Genomic DNA, 20,244 nt, shown 5'->3' on the forward strand with positions numbered 1-20,244 from the left:
TAGCAGTTACATAACAGTGAAATACTTCCACTAGCATAGTCATGACCTGACCAATATCTCTTTCAATATTGCCCATGCAGTCCTTTCCACAGTACAAGCAGTGCTACTTCCAGCTGTAAATTATAGCTTTCTCTGCTGTTGTGACTTTCCATAAGTTAGTATGACTGTTAACTGTGGCCCTTGCTATTTTTCCCTTCATGGACAAGGTGTTGTCCACTTTCTCCTGGCAATTTCTGTGACCCTGAAGACTAGCATTGTCTTCCAGTTTTGATGTTAGTAATGTGGCATGTCCGTTGTTATCTGTTCAGTTGAAGTTAGGGGTGGGCAAAAAATAATATCTAAATATTTTGGAAGATTTTGACGGTAGATATCAATAATATAATTAAATACGAATTTGTTACAAGCCACCTTATAATTTCTTACAAAGCACATTAAGGGACACAAAGTATTAGGATAGCAGTTAATTTTCTAAATTTTGTTTCTGAAAGATGAGACTGTTGTAAGAAGCAATATTTTCCCCTGGGATGAATATCAGTATTTAGTTGTGCTCAGTACTGTCTTAATTCATTATTTTCCATTTCACTGCAATGGATGATGAGACTAACCTGACTCTCGCCAGATGAATTTCGTTCCGCCTAGCTCCACTAATCCATCTGGGATCGATCCATTGGAGTGGTGTTTCAGAAGGCTGGGCCAAAAATCCTTGCATATGATTGGATAAGCCACTTGTCCGTCCTCTATTAACATGCTACTTCAACCACTCACATTGAAGCCAACCTGTGACGCTGAGAACAGTCTCACAGTCACTTTTACGCTACGTCACATCTATGAAACTCCCGCCCTGCGTCCTGATTGGCTCTACCATAAAATCTGGTGCCGAAATCACTCTCAACGGAAGCGATCCCAGATGGATGTGAGTGGAGTAAACATTGGTCTAGTGTTATCCAATTGCGTGCAGTGAGATTTTCAAATGCACGCTTGGTGCCGCCCCTTGAGTTGGGCCATTACATTGTTCGTGGCCAGACCCTTAATCTTTCTAGATTACCAGGGTCTGGATTTTTCAGGCTAGAAAATGTCCACTTCCAAATCCAATTGTCCAATTAACAATCACCACTTGACTATTTAGTAATTTAGCACTCTGGAACAAGGCGTCCAAAGGAGACAATGTAGACAATGAAGATTTTCCGAAGACTGTTGATCTTTATTCACCGTATTGCAATGATAGTACAGCCCAACTAAAGTCCAGACCAACCATCAAAGCAATAGGGAGGAGATGTCATCAGCTGGGGCCCCCGACAAGATCTCCCCTACGGATGGCTATACTGTACACTATATTTTATACTCCTCAGCCCTTGACAAGTGCCACCCTCTCACGCCATCTCCATCAACACCCTTCACCAATCAGGGTCGCTTACATTGGTGGAAACCATCTTCCCATCATGCATAAAACTGTATGCAAACCTATGTAATGCATAGGTAACATATGTAAATAGTGTAGCCCTACGTTTTTCTGTTTCCTTCCAGTTTGGTGAAATAAGGCCTTATTTTATTCCTAGCTAGACAGGCCCTAACTCGTAAGGCACAGTGGCCTCCTCATCCCTGTCCTGTCCAGTCCTCACCAGCTTGATAACACCCCCTCTCCCTTAACCATGTAAGGAGGAGATCCTCTCATCCTGGTACCCCCAGTACTTTATGAAACCCATGATTACATCCCTTCACATCCTGAAAACCCACCATAATACCTAGTAGAATCCTAGGTAATATCAGTCCGCTGCTGCCGTTGTTTATATGCCTACTACCAACTTCAGGAAACAAAGTATAACTATTGCAGTGCGATGCAAGGGTAGTTTTTATCAACAGTATTCTATCAACATAGACATTTACATCAATTGTCTGGCGTTATAATTTAAGTTGAAGGAAATAGCTGTAGATGACAATGTTTATCAGATGTTTGACAGAAATGGTTTGGATTTAATCTAAAACTCTGAACTGAAAGAGTTATTTTAACACAGGTATTCACACAGATGTTTGCATTTTTAAAACAGCAAATTATTTAGATTTCCCCTGGTTTCAGAGAGGCTACTGTGGAGGTTGAAACAACTGTTTTTATACAGAAAATAAAGTTTGTTTTGCTTTAATAAATGTCTTAATCTTTTTTAATGTCAATTCAGATAGTTGATTCTATGCCTCAGCCAGCTATAGCCTCATGACCTTTAACCTCTACCTGTGACCCCATGATCTTTAATGCCTTATTAGTTAATTTAGGCTTAATTAATTGTTGGGTTTAATGAGGATCCTGTAATCTGCTTGAGAGGTATAAAACAAACATTGCATGTCAACTATGACCTCACGTGACCTTGACCTTTGACCCCAAGACATTAAACACCTACTAATTTTTTATCAAGAACTTATGGTGAGTAAGTACACCAAGTTTGGTAAAGATCCTTTTGGCCCAATAATCATTATACCATGGTCCATTCAAAGCTGTATATCTTTTTTCTGGTATAAATCTGCACTGTAGGCACCTGAAATTCTTAATCTACATGAAATTACGGTTCGATTGATACCAAATATCCTTTTGCTGTATTTACTTCCACCTTCAACCCTAATTCGCTCAGACTATTGTAACATGCACTCAAGTCTACCTAGCACAGCTAGCACTAATATTAATATCAGTGAATCACACTCGCCTCCCGTTTAAGCAAAGATTGTTAAGGCGGAGCAAGATACTTCGTCGTAGTTCATGTCTATAGAGCTGGTAAATCCCGCCCTTTCCGCTATCCCCGCTGGACCTCTATGTGTGTCGATGACGTATTGACGAGCGTACGTTGCAACCGGCCAACAGCAGCTGCATAAATAACCGGCGCACACCTGATAAGGTCGATTTTCTCCAGACTGGAATGCTCAAAAATGCTAAAAATGTACCTGAAATGTTCAGAAGGGTTTGAGGTTCATGAAAACGTGCCCGAAATTCACATTCCTAACTCTATAGAACCAAGACCTTAGCATATGTGGTGAAATTCTGAGCTATGCCCATAGACTTCAATGGAGCAGTCGCTGCCTCTGCTCTGCATAAAGGGGGATTTTGACCCCCCCTCGTGCGATCCGGGTTCCCGGAAGTGGCTCCTGATGAAATATCCTGCTCCGCCTTAACAATCTTTGGTTTAAGTTTGTCACCCAACAAAACTAGATATGAGTTTTTATACATGTGTCTCCATGTCATACTGCAGTCTTTCAACGGATTGTAAATGATTGTAAATTAATTTAGGTCCGTGGCGCTCTAAAAGAGCCTCTTGTGCTGTAACTTTTACAGAGTCTTTTTTTGTATATTTTTTTGGCCTTTTTATGCCTTTAAAGGTGCCATGTGTAAGAATTGAGGTAAAAATATCCAAAAGATGAGCTACACGCATCAAAAGAATGAGAAGAAATAAGGGCGATGATGTCATTAAAAAAATAACAAGGTATAGTGCTGCAGAGATATCAACCTGAATTAGCATGCTAAATTACTAGCCACAGCCCGACAGGTGTCATAATACCAGTTTCGGCCATGGGAGGCAGTATGCGGACAACATAACCGCTAACCAAACTGCAATACACGAGTCTCGGTTGTTACTCTAGGGTAAACCAGCTCACTTTCTGGAGGTATACTGCCCCCATTTTTTATGGAATGTGGAGTATGAATTGATTTTTGGCGGACATTACACATGGCACCTTTAATGACAGGACAGTGAAGAATGACAGGAAGCGAGTGGGAGAGAGAGTCAGGGTGGGATCCGGAAAGGACCACGGGGTTGGAATCGAACCCGGGTCGCCGGCATACGGTGCAGGTGCCCCAGCCAGTCGCGCCACGGCCGGGGCCACTTTTACAGAGTCTTAACAGCTACTGTACCTTTTCTAGAAAACTCCTTTCTGAGTTTGAGAGCTTGCTTTTGAGGGCGTGGCTTTTGCGAACGGTCAATTGTTCTTATCTGATGTACTTCCTGATGACCCATGGATTTTTTTTTTTTTAAATCTTACATTAAAAAAAGGGAACTTCATTCACACATGAAATTGTGACTGTGGGCATTTGTGAGGCACAGTGCTGACAGTTCATCTGTACTTATAGAGTGAATTGACATGACAAAGGGGCAAGGAGAAGAACAGCTTGTTCAGCTTTAATGTAACCAAAACCATTTTTGTAGACAAAGTAAAATGTAACTTTTCAACTTTTCCGGGATTTGGGGAGCACCAGTTTTTTGTTGCTCTGCTCCTTCTCTGCCTCCTCGATCAGGTCTTCCGACAACAAATCAGACAGGACCAGCAGGGCCTCAGCGTAAAACTTTTGCAGTCTATCAAACAGCACAGGAAAGCAGTCATTCAATACATTTTATCGGCATGGTTGTAGGTACAATATTACTTTCTTACTTTATTATATTCCTTTCATTGCAGAACACCAGTAAAATAAAGACTGAGATGATAAAATGTAAGAATTTTGAGGCTAGGCCTATCGGGGTTCTTGAGATATGAGCCAAAATGCAAAAGCGGGGCCAGTTGCACAAAACACCTTACGTATGACCGCTAAGGCTTGATTTCTCCTAGTATAAGTATGTCCTAAGAATTCCGTTGAAAACTGGATTATAAGTCACAAAATCATAACCGTCCAAGGTAGACTTACAACCAGCATTATTAAGCAATTGTATATGCTTATACAGTAGATGTCATATAGATGCCAAAAGTTCATGTGGCATCTACCTTGTTTTGAGAAAAATGTGTTTTCTTTGTGATTCCACCAAAAAAAAGCCTAAAAAACATCTAAAAGCAAAGCCTTTCATTGGTCGAGATCACCGTTGCCATGGAAATGTTTATGACTGTAACTCCTGCCTTAACCAACATTGGTTTGCTTGTTCGATTAAGATGGCTACTGAGGCAATGAGGAGCAATGCATGGCTGTCCAATAAAAACTTTCACCTTGAAAGTTGCATTTGCTCAATGTAAACGCTAGGATGTTAGTCATCTTGTTCATACATTCAAAAGGAAGTGTGTCAAACTATCGTTAGGTTGGAAAACGTTGGAAAATCTATCATTCGTAATGGTTGATGGGATGAGTAGTTCCTTCACTTGTAAATTAAAATATGTACAGTACACAGTGTTGTACCTTTACCTTTTTTCCCTTTCCTTTGTACCTACCTACCTGGCAACAGTGGTACAGGTGGGATAATGGACTCCACTGCATTCGGTTCAGAGAAAGTAATCTTTACTGCCACTACTTTGAACGTGCATTGCTATCTGTGAACCAAATGCCATGGAGTCCATTATCCCTTACATCTTCGCTATTTAGCACATACAAGCTACGTTTACCAAGTGTATAAGGCTTAGGCATGGACTAGAAAAATGCTGAGGGTGTTGAGGGTGTTATCCTGTGGGCCCAAGTAGGGGTGGGCGATATATATCGTCTGCGATAATATCGTAATTGTTGTTTTAACGATGTGCAAATTGACATTATCGAGTATTTAAATTACTTATGGGGGAAAAAACACTCGAAATCACGCAGTGAAGACTCATACATTCACAGGAGGTGTATGCGGGAGAAGCCCCTGGCTGCAGCAGAGCAAGTGTCACGTGATCACTAGTGGGTCACAACGTTGTCACAAGCACGCCTAATGTTTATTTTGTGCAGCGAGAGTAGCCTATTTGGGATTTTATGCGGCTACTTCTGTTCAAGTAGCATTGATGAGACAGTCACGTTTTTTCCTACACGGTATTATATGGAGAGAAAACATTAGCCTTTGTGTATTTTAATAGTCAGTTGTAAACAAAGAACTATTCTCATGTAACTCTTGTAAATGGACTGAAGTTAGCTCTAAATATCTACGTTTACCGATTATGCTAACCGTTAGCATCTCTATGGGATTTCTCATATACATTAGCCATAAGCTAACGCATTAGTTTCTATTCTGTAACTTGGAATGCTAGCCTACATGATTGCAATTAAACAAAACATCGAAGGAAATAACTGAGATGTACTCTGTTGGTCTGCTTAGTTTTACAGTGAATCCTATGTAAAGGTTTGAAAGGAACTTCAGCTTCAGACTTTCTCTTGGGAAACTGTTAGGCCTATTCATCTTCTCTAATGTAGCTGGCTAGACCATGTCATTGCCACACACACAAGTGGGGGCAAAATTGGAAATGTACATAGAGTGACAATGCATTGGTTGATTTGGTTAAAAAGTCACAGGTTAGGTTATTGGTTATTATTGTAATGATGCTATTCATAAATAATGAGCTGTTAAGTAACTCAGACTTTAACAAAACATTTTTTTTTTAAGGATATCGACTAATTATCGTTATCGGCAAAATCACAAAAATTATCGAGATATTATTTTTTGTCCATATCGCCCACCCCTAGGCCCAAGGTGAAGTAAATATCTATCAAGGAGGTTGTGGAGGTGCACAGGGTGTTTGTGTATGTGCGTGTACCTCTCGACGGTGGTGTCCTGTAAGTCCAGCGAGGTTAGGTAAATGTCTATGAAGGAGGTCGAGGTGCACATGTCGTCCATCAGCGTTATGTCTGTGTGCCTCAGCGACCTCTTGAACTTCGCCAAATAGTTACTGTCCATCCCTTTCTGTGTGTGTGTGTATATTTGGGGGTGGGGGGAGGGTGGTGGGGGGAGGACAGGTACCAGCAGTTAACATGGAGAATACAATTTCAGTCATTCACCCAAGTCATTTGGTATGTGGACAGAAGTTGCTGATTTAATTTCAACACTGGTGGATGTGATTGACATGTGGGTAGTGTATTGGGTTTTGTGTCTTTGTTAACTTTTAGTGGGGCCAGCCGCTCCAGAACATACAAATGTTGCCTATTACAGGGCAGCCATGGCCTACTGGTTAGCGCTTCGGACTTGTTACCGGAGGGTTGCCGGTTCGAACCCTGACCAGTAGGCACGGCTGAAGTGCCCTTGAGTAAGGCACCTAACCCCTCACTGCTCCCCGAGTGCCGCTGTTGTTGCAGGCAGCTCACTGCGCCAGGATTAGTGTGTGCTTCACCTCACTGAGTGCCGAGTGTGTTTCACTAATTCACAGATTGGGATAAATGCAGAGACCAAATTTCCCTCACAGGATCAAAAGAGTATACTTATACTTATTTATGCTCCTTTTTACATGCATATGTGTGTGTGTACTGTAACTGCCATCAGTTCATTAACATGTTTTGTGGCCAAAGCATTAGGTTTTATTTATGTGGTGTGTAATTTCAGTACAGTTATTGTACAGTTGTATGTATGTGCATTGTGATGTTTTAATGATAATGTTCTGAATAGCTTGGGGCGGAACTAATTTGCATACGCTACCCGTGGGACCCTTTTTGGGGAGACACACCGAGATAGAAAGATCTGTGATGCAGTGTGATAAGCGCATTCCACAAGGAAATGTAATAACAGTATCTTTTATGTTTAGTTACTACATTGGTTTTGTAAGAAATGTGTTGAAGAATATGTTGTGATGTGTTGAAGATTCATGATACAAGATCTGGTTTTAGCTCCTTTTGGTAACAAGCTGCCAACGAGGTACGTTGAGAATGTCTACAAGTTTTAGCTAACTTAGCCTGATAGCTTGCTGTGTTAATACAATGTGGTTGCTGCAAGCAGCTGTTATAAGTGTTGTTTTATTGTCAGTTTTCACGGGATTTATGGTCAACGATGGAATAAAGATCACCCTGTTTTTTACTGAACATCGTGTGTCTGCACGTTACTGCACGTTACAGTGAAAACTCGATGCCTTTTGAGAGACTGCATGGAGAAGCAAGCGGGAAGAATCAAGCTCATGTCATCGTAGCACACTTCGTTCCAGTGTCATCCACAAGCGATTGGAAGGAGACGTTCTACCGCGGTCTGCAGGAAGGTTCAGGTGCCATAGACCTCTCCGGAATAAGTCCCACCTCCGAAACATCCGGATCCACCCAACTTCCGGGCGTCGAATGTCTATGGGAAATAACATAGGGTTTCGAAATATCATACCTGTCAAACATCTGTAGGTGGCGAAGTAGAAATAAAAACATCCAGTGGAAACCAGATGGCAGAAATATGTTGGCCAATCGGCCCACCAGCTTTTTCTACTTTGCCACCTACAGAGTTTGACAGGTACGATTTTTCGAAACGCCATGTTATTTCCCATAGACATTCGACAACCGGAAGTTGGGTGGATCCGGATGTTTCGGAGGCGGGACTTATTCCGGAGAGGTCTATTAGGTTGACTTTGGCTGTGGTTGAAAACACATGCTAACTCAAAGAACTTGTTAAACGTTTCATTGAAGAGCTCAAGAGATTCATTTAAGAAGCACTACGCTACAGTTAAAAGACAATTTAAGACTGTTGCTTTTCTGCATTTCCCACGTTTTGCAATGTTAGTTTCATTTTGCATATTGTAATATGGGTGATGTGACTTGTTTGTGTGTATAATAGACTCGATAAATAAACTAAAGATATTTTCAGAAATATTTCAAGAGTGTAACAACTAGTTGTAGGCTGCATGTGTTTAAATGTGTTACTAAGCAGTAGTAATATTTCTTAACAACAAGTGGGCTCATTGAAATGAGCTTTTGAAATTTAAGTTAAACTTACTAGTTTGTCCACCAAGACTCTCAACCTAAAATCCAGTGTTAGAATTAAAATTAAAATAGTTCAACAAACCTTTATTGAAGGTAAGGAAGGATATCTACAGGTTATGCAATGTTATTAGACTACTACTGAAAAAGAATAATAAACTAAACTTGCAAGTAGGGTAAGACTAACAGCAAAGATACAAATAAATAAGTAAATAAAGGAGAAAAAAGGGGGAATTAGATAGTTATACCTTAGATAGTTATACCTTTTGAATAAGGTTAGATTTAAACCCCTATACAAGGAAAGAAAGGCAAACTAGAATGTCAGAAGTAGCTTTTCCTTTTGAGGATGCCAGAGAGGGTGCAGTACACACATTGCAGCAGTCCAGCAAAGAGAACCCTTCTGACGAACTACATGGTCCGTTGCTGGATGAGAAGGCAATGTCACATGCAACTGAAGATGAGGCATATGATACCTAACACCCTCAAGAGACACGGCAAGGCCAAAGAGTCCGTAAGTTAACGGAGAAGGACCAAGAATTACAGGACGAAAGAGTGAAAAGACTTGAGCACCGCTTTAATTTAAGCTATGAAAAATGGAGGATCATTGCTAAAGATGCCACACAAGCCTTTGACACATGTTGTTCAAATGAACTGCTGCAGGCGCATACTGCCAAGAAGAGGAAAGCCTCCATGGAGCTGCATCGCATTTATGAAGACATGCGGCGTGTCTGCACACCGCATCCCGACATACGTCGCAGAGTAGACATCTGCGAAGCAATGTCAAAGGAAATTGTGGAGACCAAGGGAGATAATGATAAAGAACATCATGGAAAACCAGAGTTTGAACGGTTGGGGCATGTCACACAGAGTGTAAAGTCTAACCACTCAAATGCGCGAAGTAGCTCAGTATTCAGCTCAAGATACTCAAGACACTCAAACCTGTCTTTAGTTAAGAGACAAGATGCAGCTGCTGAAGCAGCTGCTAATGAAGCTACTCTAGAGATCCTAATAGAGCAAGAACAACATTTCAGAGAACTTCAAAGACTTGAAGCTGAAGAGAAGAAGCGGCTTGCTGAGCAAGAGGCTGCCGCTGCACAGTTGCGTGCTAGGCAGGAAGCTGAAAATGCAGAGAAGACAAAGTCTACAGGCCAAGCGCAGAGAGATAGATCGACTAGAGGCACTCAAGAAACGAAATGCTGCAAAGGCACGAGAACAAGCATATGCAAATGGATGCTCAGATGAAGATATAGATGAGCTGTTCCGTAGCTGTGGTTCTCTGAGAATAAAGAAATATGTGAAGTCTGAAATAAACCCAATAAAGCTCTGCTCACCTCCATGTAAGGTTTGAAGACAGCACCACAGCTCTAATTAGAGCTCTTGCAGAATCAGTTGCAGCTAATCCTCTCCCTGTGCCTGAGCCAACAATGTTCAATGGTGACACACTCTGGTATAATGACTGGAAGCTGTCCTTTCAAACTCATTAACAGGAAGAATATTCCCTACGAAAGTATGTTGGTGGACCTGCACAGAAGGCGATTGAAAGCTACTTTCTGCTGGGCACTGAGGCAGCATACATCTCTGCATGGACAATCTTAGAAGAAAGATATGGAAATCCATTTCTCATTGCCAAGGCCTTCAGAGACCGACTCAATGCGTGGCCCAAGATCAATCCCAAAAGCAGTCTGGAATTACAAGAATTTGTTGACTTTCTTGTCTCAGATCAAAGGGCTTGCCGTGCTAAACGACTGCAATGGAAATCAAAGACTACTCACCAAACTTCCAGATTGGTTGACCTCAAGGTGGAATAGGAAGGTTATGGAAGTGGAAGAGCAAAGCCAAACATTTCCAAGTTTTAGTCAGTTTGTGACATTCCTTACACGCGAAGCCAAAATCGCATGTAATCCAATTACATCCTTGCATGCCCTAAAACCAAATGAAATGACAAGATCAAGGCCCAAAGGAACAGAAGTCCCAGCAGAAGCCTGGGCACCGCTCAAAAGAGTGTGAAAAACAAAAAATCTGTGACATGTGTAGAAAACACCATCCAACAATCCTCCATGAAAATCGGACCAAAGAAGCACGGACATCCACAAGCCTCAACAGATCTGTTGACAGTGACAACTCCATGGAGGAGAGGATGGAGAGCGCTCAGGTTCAAGTAATTAGTGTGTTGGGTGGGGTGTCGTGTGGAGTTGTCCTGCCTTGTAAAACCGTCCTACTGGCGTTCTAAGAAGGTCACAGGCCCATTGTTTTTCGCTCCGCTGTTTTTCATTAATATTCATGAGGGAACATTCACAACTGTCTATGATTGGCTAGCCACCCCGCCAGTAGTTTAAATGTGTGTGCTGTGCTGCTGCAGTGAAGAGAACAAAAAAGCTAGTCTGAAGATGCTACGTGAAATATGACGGCTTTGTGTAGGTCCTTATTATTTCAACAAGATAGCTTTATCCGTCTTACAATGTAGCTTTTCTGCCCAGAAACAAACAATAAAATACGTCATTATATATCTGTGTACAGTGTTTGATTGGTGAGTGCTTGCTTCTGTGCCATTCTTGATGCTAATTGGATGATGATGTGTTAAATTTGTTGGTTAAACTCTTATAACTTGACGTTCACGGTGAACTTGTCAGTCTGAGGTGATTTGCTGGGATCAGAGACTTTGTACAAGACTGCAGTGATTCACATTTGAACATAATGTTATCTCTGGTTATGAGTAGCAGCTAACAGTCTATTTCATATTCTGTTTCATCGAATGCCTAGGCTAAAAACACTGACCACTATTTTATGGTGACTGACTCAAGGCAGTCTAGCTGCTAACTCTATTTACGTAATTGAAAAGCAAATGATCGCTCGAGTTTTCTGCCTATGTTAATGAAGGCGAAATAGAGACTGAAAACTATTTTACGATAGCTGACTTTGTCAAAGTACTCTAGATAACTCTCTGACTGAAATGCAGATGAACACTCGAGTTTTCTGTCACTCGATAATGAGGTGATATGGATGAAATAGACACTCAAACTATTTTACGTTAGCTGACTTTGTCCAGGTAGAGTAGTGTAACGTTAGATAACGTTAACTCTCTGTTTCTGACTGAAAATCAAATGATCGCTCGAGTTTTCTGTCACACGATAATGAGATAGTATGTCGGAAAAGGCTATGATTTTGACCTCACACACCATAGCTCGTAGGCTAAGTCTAGTAATGATTTTTGTAATCCTCCATATATGAGGGACATATTTTGGTATGATCATCTATTTATCCTGGCTTTTACTCATACCCATTAGCCCATATGATATAGGCCTATGCACAGATTTTGGTACATTGAAGTGTGGGAAAGGGTTGGGCATGTCTTAAGGCTTAAGACATTTTATAGCATCCTGAGGGTACAGGCTTTCAGAAAATATATAGTAAATATTAGTTTGGCCACCTATAAAGTGTAATGTTATCTGAACTTGTACACGTAATGTATGATAGTTGATAGTTAATGTATGATAGTTGCCCTTTTGGCTGTCTAAATGTAATGCGTATGGTATTGGAGATGTTTGATCAGCTTCCCTTAATGACAGAGGCAGAAATATACACTTGGTAGCCTACACAAATATACAATATAAAGGTGCATGGGTTATGTACTCACTATTTTTCTTTTTATAATTAGACATGGAAAACAAATGGAACGAAGTTTATAATCTTCTTGCTGATGGGTCGTACAGCCAGCAAAGGCAATATCTACGAAGATATGCAAAGAAATTCAATTTGGGAGGTTTGTATTAACCCTCATGTTATCCTTGGGGTCAATTTGACCCCAAGCAATGTTTAACATCATAAAATATATGGTTCATTTTTTTTTCATTTTTTTGTGCTTCATGTTTCATGACTTTTCCTCAATTGAAGGGTACAACAGAGTTAGCATGAAATTTGTACAATAATTTGTTTTCAATGTCCTGTACAAATATTTTGTACATTGATGTTCCTTGGGGCCAGTTTGACTCCAGCTGTATGAAACATAGGATACATGAATATTTGACACATTATGGATATTATTATTTGAATAGTATGAGAACATATTGTTATTATCATTATAACATACACAAGTACATATGAAGGGTTCAGATGCAAAAGCATCTAAATGCCACCTATGTCAAAAATGAGATAAAGATGGTGAGGGGATGCTCTCCACACATAGTATACGCTAATCAAATAATTTAACTTCTAAACCCACTAAATACCACTCTCTTCCTGGTCTGAAATATCGATTTATAGGCAAAAACCTATAGGAGCCTGAATTTAAATGCTCATTTAAAAGAAAAATGGTCAGACGGATTTAGAGGGTTTTGCATCTGAACTCTTCATATTACATATAAGTCATTTTGGCAGGACTGTATAAGTCAAAAGGGGAAGCAACAGCAAGCCTTTGGGCTGCTGACACTGGATGGGCAATATTGCCAGCCAGGGTTCCAAGGTTCATAAAGGGGTGTGGGATTGTTTTGTAGGGCTTTTGATGGTGGTTATTACACTCTTGTTAAGTACCTGTCACAAAAGAACTGGGTAACAATATTAATTATAATCATTTTCTGAGGGTTTATTTAGCTGGGGTCAAATTGACCCCAAGGATAAAGAGTGTCGGTAAGATTTGAGGATAACACAAGGGTTAAGGGTGATGTGAGAAAGTGTGCATGAGAAAGGTTTTTACGATTGTTTTCATTGTTGACATTTATGTCTATACATTTTTTTCTTCAAATACAGTTGATGGGGTTTTACGCTTCAGCAGTCGGAGGGCCATAAGGACCATCGAGAAGGCGATGGACCTATTCAAACAGTTTCATGGTTCTCCAGTGGGTGGGCACTCAGGGATTGTGAAAACGAGAGATGCCATGGGTACAAGGTTCTACTGGCATGGCATGTCAGTGGACATAGAGAACTGGGTTGGTGTTTCTTTTTGTTAGTGTGTTTCATTGCATTCGAGTTTCAAAATGAATGTTTTTAAGTTTCAAAATCAACCTTGTTTCATAGGTTCTTGAGTGTGATGAATGTCAAAGGTCGGGACGGCCTTTGGGTGCTGTTCAACAGTTGCAAAGTATCACGGTAAAGTGGTAGAACTTGTAACTTCACATTTCACATTGCCAAATTGGGGAGGGGAGGGGGGCTTTGTATGTTCTGTTGTAAAAGTAGTATATGTCCTATCTAAGAAATGTCTTATCTAAAGGTGTCTGAGGTGTGGGAGCTGGTAGGCATGGACCTCACCGGGCCACTGATAACAACCAAAGATACAGAATACCAGTACATCCTGACGGCTACAGATTATTTCTCTAAGTGGGTGGAGGCCTTCCCTAGAACAAATCTGCCGTCGAGATTGCTGGAGCAATCTGCAAAATTATTTATCGCCATGGCTGCCCCAAACGGATTCTGACAGATTTGGGAAGAGAATTTGTTAATGGCGTAAGTACTCAAGTCAGCCGATAACAGTGAAATAACAGTGAATAGTTCGCAACCGAAACACGAGTTTGACAGACATGAAGTTCACATTAGCTGATATGTGGTATTCCACTTTGCAGATCAACTTTGCAATCTGTGAACTACTGCAGATAGAAAGGAGCGTGACAACAGCCTACCATCCTCAAACGAATGGTCTCGATGAAAAAACAAATGACAATGTGAAACGGTATATTTAATTGTGATATCCCCTGTGCCAGAGGGTATTTCTTTGACAGATCATGCTGAGATGTGATGACAATACCCTTCCATAAGAATTTTTACCAACAGAGAATGCAGGGGAAACGGGTAAATAATAAGTCCTTTTTTGTACATTCTAGCGCCCTCAAGAAGTTGGTGAACGAGAGAGGCAATAACTGGGATGTGTACCTAGATGCCACTCTGTTCTCACTGAGGTCAAAAAGGCAGACAAGTACAACATTTTCACCATTCCAATTGATGTATGGAAGAGAAGCTGTCTTCCCTGCAGAGGTTCCTGTCGAGATACCTGTGAGTACACTTCTGGCCTTTAGATTTAGTAACTAACTAGGCTGTTGATAGTTGATAATTACCACATACACTACACTAAGAGTAGGACACTTCTGTTCATCTGTTAACCTTATCTCTCCCAGAGGAAAATGTGTATATGGAGCACAATAAAAGACAGAAAAAAATAAAGAAGCTGTCAAAAACAAAACGAAAGAGAATATAACCAAGGCCCAGAAACGGCACCCTTTGCTAAAAAGATCTGCCAGAAATATAAGGCCCTGGTGTACAAGCCTGGGGATCAGGTGCTCCTGTATAACGCCAGGAAGAAAGGGAGGAAAGCTTGAGCCAGACTTCTCTGGGCCATACACCATTAACAGTGTTGTAGGCAAGACAGCAAAGTTAAGAAATGCTTCAGGAAAGACATTAACATCAAGAAAGAGTGTGAGCCACTTAAAGCCATACAGGGTGCCCACTCACAAAAGGCCAAACAGTGTAAGGCCTTCGGTCATCTGCTTCGCCTCTGAAGCGACTCTCAAGGAACAAGGTTGGCTACATAAACAGAGGGTGTTCATATATTGAGGGTGTCGGTGAAAATAATAAACTGCCTGAGATACATTTGTAGCAAGACCCTTGTGTTGTAAACCCATTGTATGATGACATGATTAATATTTAATTCCAGTCAAGATGGTATGGACTGCAGAGGAGACTTCGAGCCACTGTCGGTCCATTTAAATTGTTTGACACTTCACTTCATTCACTGAAGGACAATGGTTGGCTGACCGATGAGGTAGGAGTAGTTATCTATCTGGGAATTAGGGCTGACACTTCTAGACTACTACACTCATAGTCATTTCAAATAAATTATGTGATACTATACAACACACCGACCTACATGTTACCTTTCTATGCAGGTGATCGATGCTTACCTGCATCACTCACTGAAAAAGCAGCAAGTATGTATGCATTTTAACTAAACTAAAAAATAATTGTATTACACCTTAGGATATTACTAGTATAATTACACTTCTCTTGACAATTCCAGAGACCGGTATTCCACCTGAATGTTGTGGAAACAACACTTTTCCAGGGGCAGCATGGACGACTTAAGAAGGTAGGCTACTTGATTAAACAGATGGGAGTTTGTAATAATTTCACAAATTATTGAGATAATACAACCTCTGATTCATATTGATTTACATTAACACCACAGATGCAATTCCCTGTGGAGGACATGTGGGTGTGTCCAGTGAATACAGGGGCCCACTGGATTCTTGTTGTGAGTGTTCTGCATGTACATAGCTTCACTTTAATTTGTGATTGCTTGTAAAAATCACTTGAAATTAAATGGATGTAATTGAAATTGTAACTTATATATGGATCTTAGATTGTTGACATGTCCAGGAAAACTCTTAACCTCATTGACCCTCTTGGAAATGAAAAAAAAAACTTCAGGGGGGACATCATGAAAAACTGGAGGTAGCGTCTCTAATGCTTTTTTGTTGTTTGCTCTACACCTCTTGTTAACATAACTAATGACCTCCTCATGGCTGTGGACTCTGTACTTCTAACCATTCTGCATTATCTGTTTTTACTCTGTATGATATTTTACATAATATTTTTTACATTTTCATGCACTGGTAATTCCCTGAAATTACATTTTCTAGTTATTACTATTATTATTATTGAAGACATTTGTTGTTGATATATCCTCTTGACTGATAACATTTTAATTGTTTCAGACAATTCCTTCAGAAAAAAAATCAACATGGAATGGAATGGATGTGTCACATTCCTCGACACCAGCTGCAAAGGGATACTAGCAGCTGTGGCGTTTTTGGTGTTAAAGGTATATAAACTTAGCACAAAAAGTAAGGAGATTTGTGTTTGGTAGATTATTTCTCTGCGGTAACAATGCTTTTTGGCAATAACTTGTATACCGTTGGAAAGCCTGCTCATCCCATAAGTGCATGTTCCTTAACAATGGGGCACCATTTGAAAGGGGACTAAACAGGCTTCCAAACGGTATAAGATGTATTGCCAAAATGAATTGTTACCACAGAGAAATTATCTACCAAACACAAATGTCCTTACTTTTTGTGCTAAGTTTATATTTGTATGTTTATAGTATAAATGTCAAGACCAGCCATGTGCGTTGAACAACTTTGCACTTTTGCACATATTCCTAAAACCAGGTATAACTTTCAAAAATACAGTAGTCATTAAAATTGTTGTTATATGCTTTGCAGTTTGCTGAAGAATTTCTGCTCAGCGGACATCTGAGGGGAGTGGAAACAAATGCACAGTACATTGCAGCCGCACGGATGCAAATTGCATGTAGTTTGCTGGGCTACAATAATACCATGGTATTGATTGACTTGAGGAATTTGCCCTGTTTGCAATACATTACACATGCCGGCTTGGTTTTTGAAGTTAAAGTGGGAATTTTAGGGGAGACTAAATTTCGGTGTAGTGGAAGGATATTATGCACTTCAAAACAGCAGAATTCTTATAACAATCAATAGTACAACATCTAATTAACTTTTTCTTTGTGAACAGGATGTGATCAGCTGATTCCCACCCTGGTGTCTGAAGCTGAGAGCTGACTGGGGACAATGCACCACTGCAAATGATGGGCACACACACACACACACACACACACACAGCTGTCTGTCTTATTTAAACTTATTTGATTATTTATTTGTTGTAAGGACTATGTCCAGTTGTCCAATAATGTTTTTGACATAGCCTACTGCTTGGTCACGTCTGGATTGTAAAGTAATTGTCACTTCTTTACAGTAGGATTCATTTTTATATGTGTTTTGTATTCTAATTCCTCATCTGTCTGTGTGTAGCTATTGAAAAATGTCCACTACTTTTGTCTTTGTTATGTATATGCTACCCAAATATATTTATTCAAGATGTTCTAGTCATTTGATGAAATAAATAAAAAATTGGAAGAAAAATTATCTTGGATCAGGAACACGCTTCATCCACAGCATCAGAATTAGCTGAGCTTATTATTCGTTATTTTCTTTAACTAACACTGCTTTATTGAGAGAGGCTGCAGCAGATTTAAACTGACTCTATAGCAGGCGCATAGCCACTTGAGGGCCAATGTGGACAAATAAGGTAATTGAAATTACAAAAACGTGTTAGCAAACGTAAGCTCTATGTCACGTATACTGTTGGGAACTATTTTGGGTTACTATTTTGCACAATAGGTGAAGAAGAGCAGAGAACAATGCTCCTTCTGTACCACTTGAAGTAGCTATACGAGAAGGAAACGAAAGTTTATGATATCCATTTAAATTGTAGCCTGAACTCTTGTGTGTTTTAAAGCCGAAATAAGGAGGAATGAGATAAATGCTATTAATTGTAATGCATCTGCAATGGAAACACGAGACAGAATCGCGGGAAACGTTAGTTATCAGAAGCAGTAAGTGCATCTGTCATTATCAGAAGCAGTAAGTGCATCTGTCATCTTGTCTGCTTGAGTCGTTCATTTTTCAAAGGCAAGTAACAAACTCATTTAAATTTCTGTAATTGTAACTGCGTTAGGCTACTTGATTTAAAGGAACACGCCACCCAATGTCAGTAGTAATATATGTTCTTACCTTAACTTTCACGAGTTGAGTCATACCTCTCCCGTGTCGGTACGTGCACTCAAACGCTCTGGTGCACGGCGCGAATGTGTTAGCATGTTGATATGCTAGCGGGCTCAGACGTAGAAGTAATCAAAAACATCCACGTTTTCCCGACTTAAATACAGTTACACGAGTAGTTGATTAAAATGTCTACGGTCAAACAACATGAAACGTGGTGATTTTCCAAGCGAAGAAATAGGAGAACTACAATGTTTGGCGCAATAGCACTTGGGAGTACTTCGACCTAGCGTAGTAATATTAATTAACACCTAATTGTAGATCCTATCCACCACAGTGTATAGAATCCATGCTTGATCGACCCCTCAGCCTCCCCCTCCCCTCTGAGCGAGAGAGAGGCACACACACACTAGAGATGCGCTGATGGGCTATTATTTCAACCATAACTGCATAGCAAAACTTATCATCCATCCGCCATCCATCAGCACCAAAGTTTTTTGACCAATTTTCAAAACAGCACCCACCCACCATCCGTTGGTTGTTTTAATTCCTTAGTTCCTTTAAAAATACTTTGTTACTTGCTCGTTATTTTTACAGTAACACTGGTCACATAGCTGAGGCAAATAAAACATCAGTTGATAACTGTTGGCAGTGGGTTTTTATTAGAAAGAAATGAATAGCATGTAATAGGCTAATAACACCTCGTAATATGGCTTCAATTTATTCTGAGCAGCGTCGGAGCGCCTCAGAATTTTGATATTAGGTGCACCAGCGATTACAGCATTCTACTTCGTTTCCATGCCGGCGCAGCGAAAAACAATGGGCCTGTGACGTTCTTAGAACACAGTAGGACGATTTTACAAGGTAGGACAACTCGACACGACAGAGGCAACATCCAACAGAATTATGCAAGATATTAAGGGCACGCATACCTCCACAATCATACTGGTGTGGGTGTCAACCACCAGTGTACCAGAGCATGAAGTACTTGTATATGCACTCTTTGTGTCCTCCTTGAGTGTCCTGTCAGAAACTGACCGACCTGCAAGTAAGAGGGTTCTACTCAGACAAAACAATACCCCTGCCGGATACTTACTCAAGAGAATTTATTCCTGCGAATAGAGATCATATTCCCACTCCAAACACTGCAAAGGCATGGTCTCACCTGGAACACATCTCAGATGAGATTGCACCTCTGCAAAGTTGTGATGTTGGTCTGCTTATCGGTTACAACTGCCCTCAGGCTGTTGTTCCAAGACAAGTGGTGTCCGGTGAAGAACATCAACCTTTCACACTTAAAACAGACTTAGGCTGGAGTGTGATTGGCTACGGCAACCCTCACATCGACTATGGAGATTTGATTGGAGTGAGTCATCATGTACTTGTGAAGCGGGGGACTCCAAGTTTGCAGCCCTGGTCTGACCTTGCATGCAAAGTGCACTATGTTCATAGAACACAGATTAAGGAAATAGTCTCACCTTCAGAAATAATGAACGCTCTTGAATCTGACTTCAGCGAGAGAGCAACAGAAGATGGCCAAATGTCCCAAGAGGATCTTGGATTCCTGGCCAAGATGAAAATTCAAGAGTGATGGTCACTATGAAATGCCACTACCATTCAAGCAAGAAAGGCCCAACTTACCCAACAACAAGCTGTGTGCTGTGCATCGTCTTAAATGCCTTGAGAGGAAGTTGAAGAGAAACCAGCAGTACTATGAAGACTACACAACCTTTATGAATGAAACAATAGGTCGTGGAGATGCTGAGAAGGTCCAGTTAGAAGACTTGAATAAATCCCCAGTATGGTACATCCCACACGATGGGGTGTACCATCCACAGAAGCCTGGTACACTGTATTCCCCAACAGTTTTCAAACTCAATAAAATTGCAGAGCTGTACTCAAAGCTGCCATATTGTTCAGGCACCACAAAAGTTTTAAGTTCACTCAACTAGTTTCCCAGTTATTGATTATTTTGACAAGATTAGCTCTTAGTATATGAGTAGAACTGACCCCCAAACTCATTTCTTTCAAGAGTGGATTGAAATTACGTCTGACGTAATGAAGACGTGAAACTTTATTGGTTAGGTTCATATCAACATGGCA

General features: G+C 40.5%; 1 protein-coding gene and 1 long non-coding RNA gene across 4 annotated transcripts in view; one reads left to right on the plus strand and one right to left on the minus strand.

Moving 5' to 3' along the window:
* Positions 1–4,128: 4,128 nt before the first annotated feature.
* Positions 4,129–20,244, minus strand: part of LOC121713380 (cation channel sperm-associated protein 3-like) — a 48,384-nt gene continuing 32,268 nt past the window's right edge. The window contains exons 7-8 of one of the 3 annotated variants that reach the window (XM_042097941.1): positions 6,457–6,602; positions 4,129–4,328 (exon numbers count right to left, since the gene is read on the minus strand). In XM_042097941.1, coding sequence (XP_041953875.1) covers positions 4,202–4,328; positions 6,457–6,602 — 273 coding nt within the window. In that variant the 3' untranslated portion in view covers positions 4,129–4,201. Of the gene's footprint in view, positions 4,329–6,456; positions 6,603–20,244 lie in introns of those variants that run through there. The other 2 variants (XM_042097942.1, XR_006032804.1) reach the window with 2 other exon arrangements.
* Positions 15,224–15,973, plus strand: LOC121713387. The gene is made up of 5 exons (XR_006032810.1): positions 15,224–15,326; positions 15,451–15,492; positions 15,582–15,650; positions 15,750–15,815; positions 15,924–15,973. It is a non-coding gene; the product is annotated as an uncharacterized LOC121713387 (long non-coding RNA).

This window comes from Alosa sapidissima, chromosome 7, assembly GCF_018492685.1.
Source record: "Alosa sapidissima isolate fAloSap1 chromosome 7, fAloSap1.pri, whole genome shotgun sequence".
Classification (NCBI taxonomy): Eukaryota; Metazoa; Chordata; class Actinopteri; order Clupeiformes; family Clupeidae; genus Alosa; species Alosa sapidissima.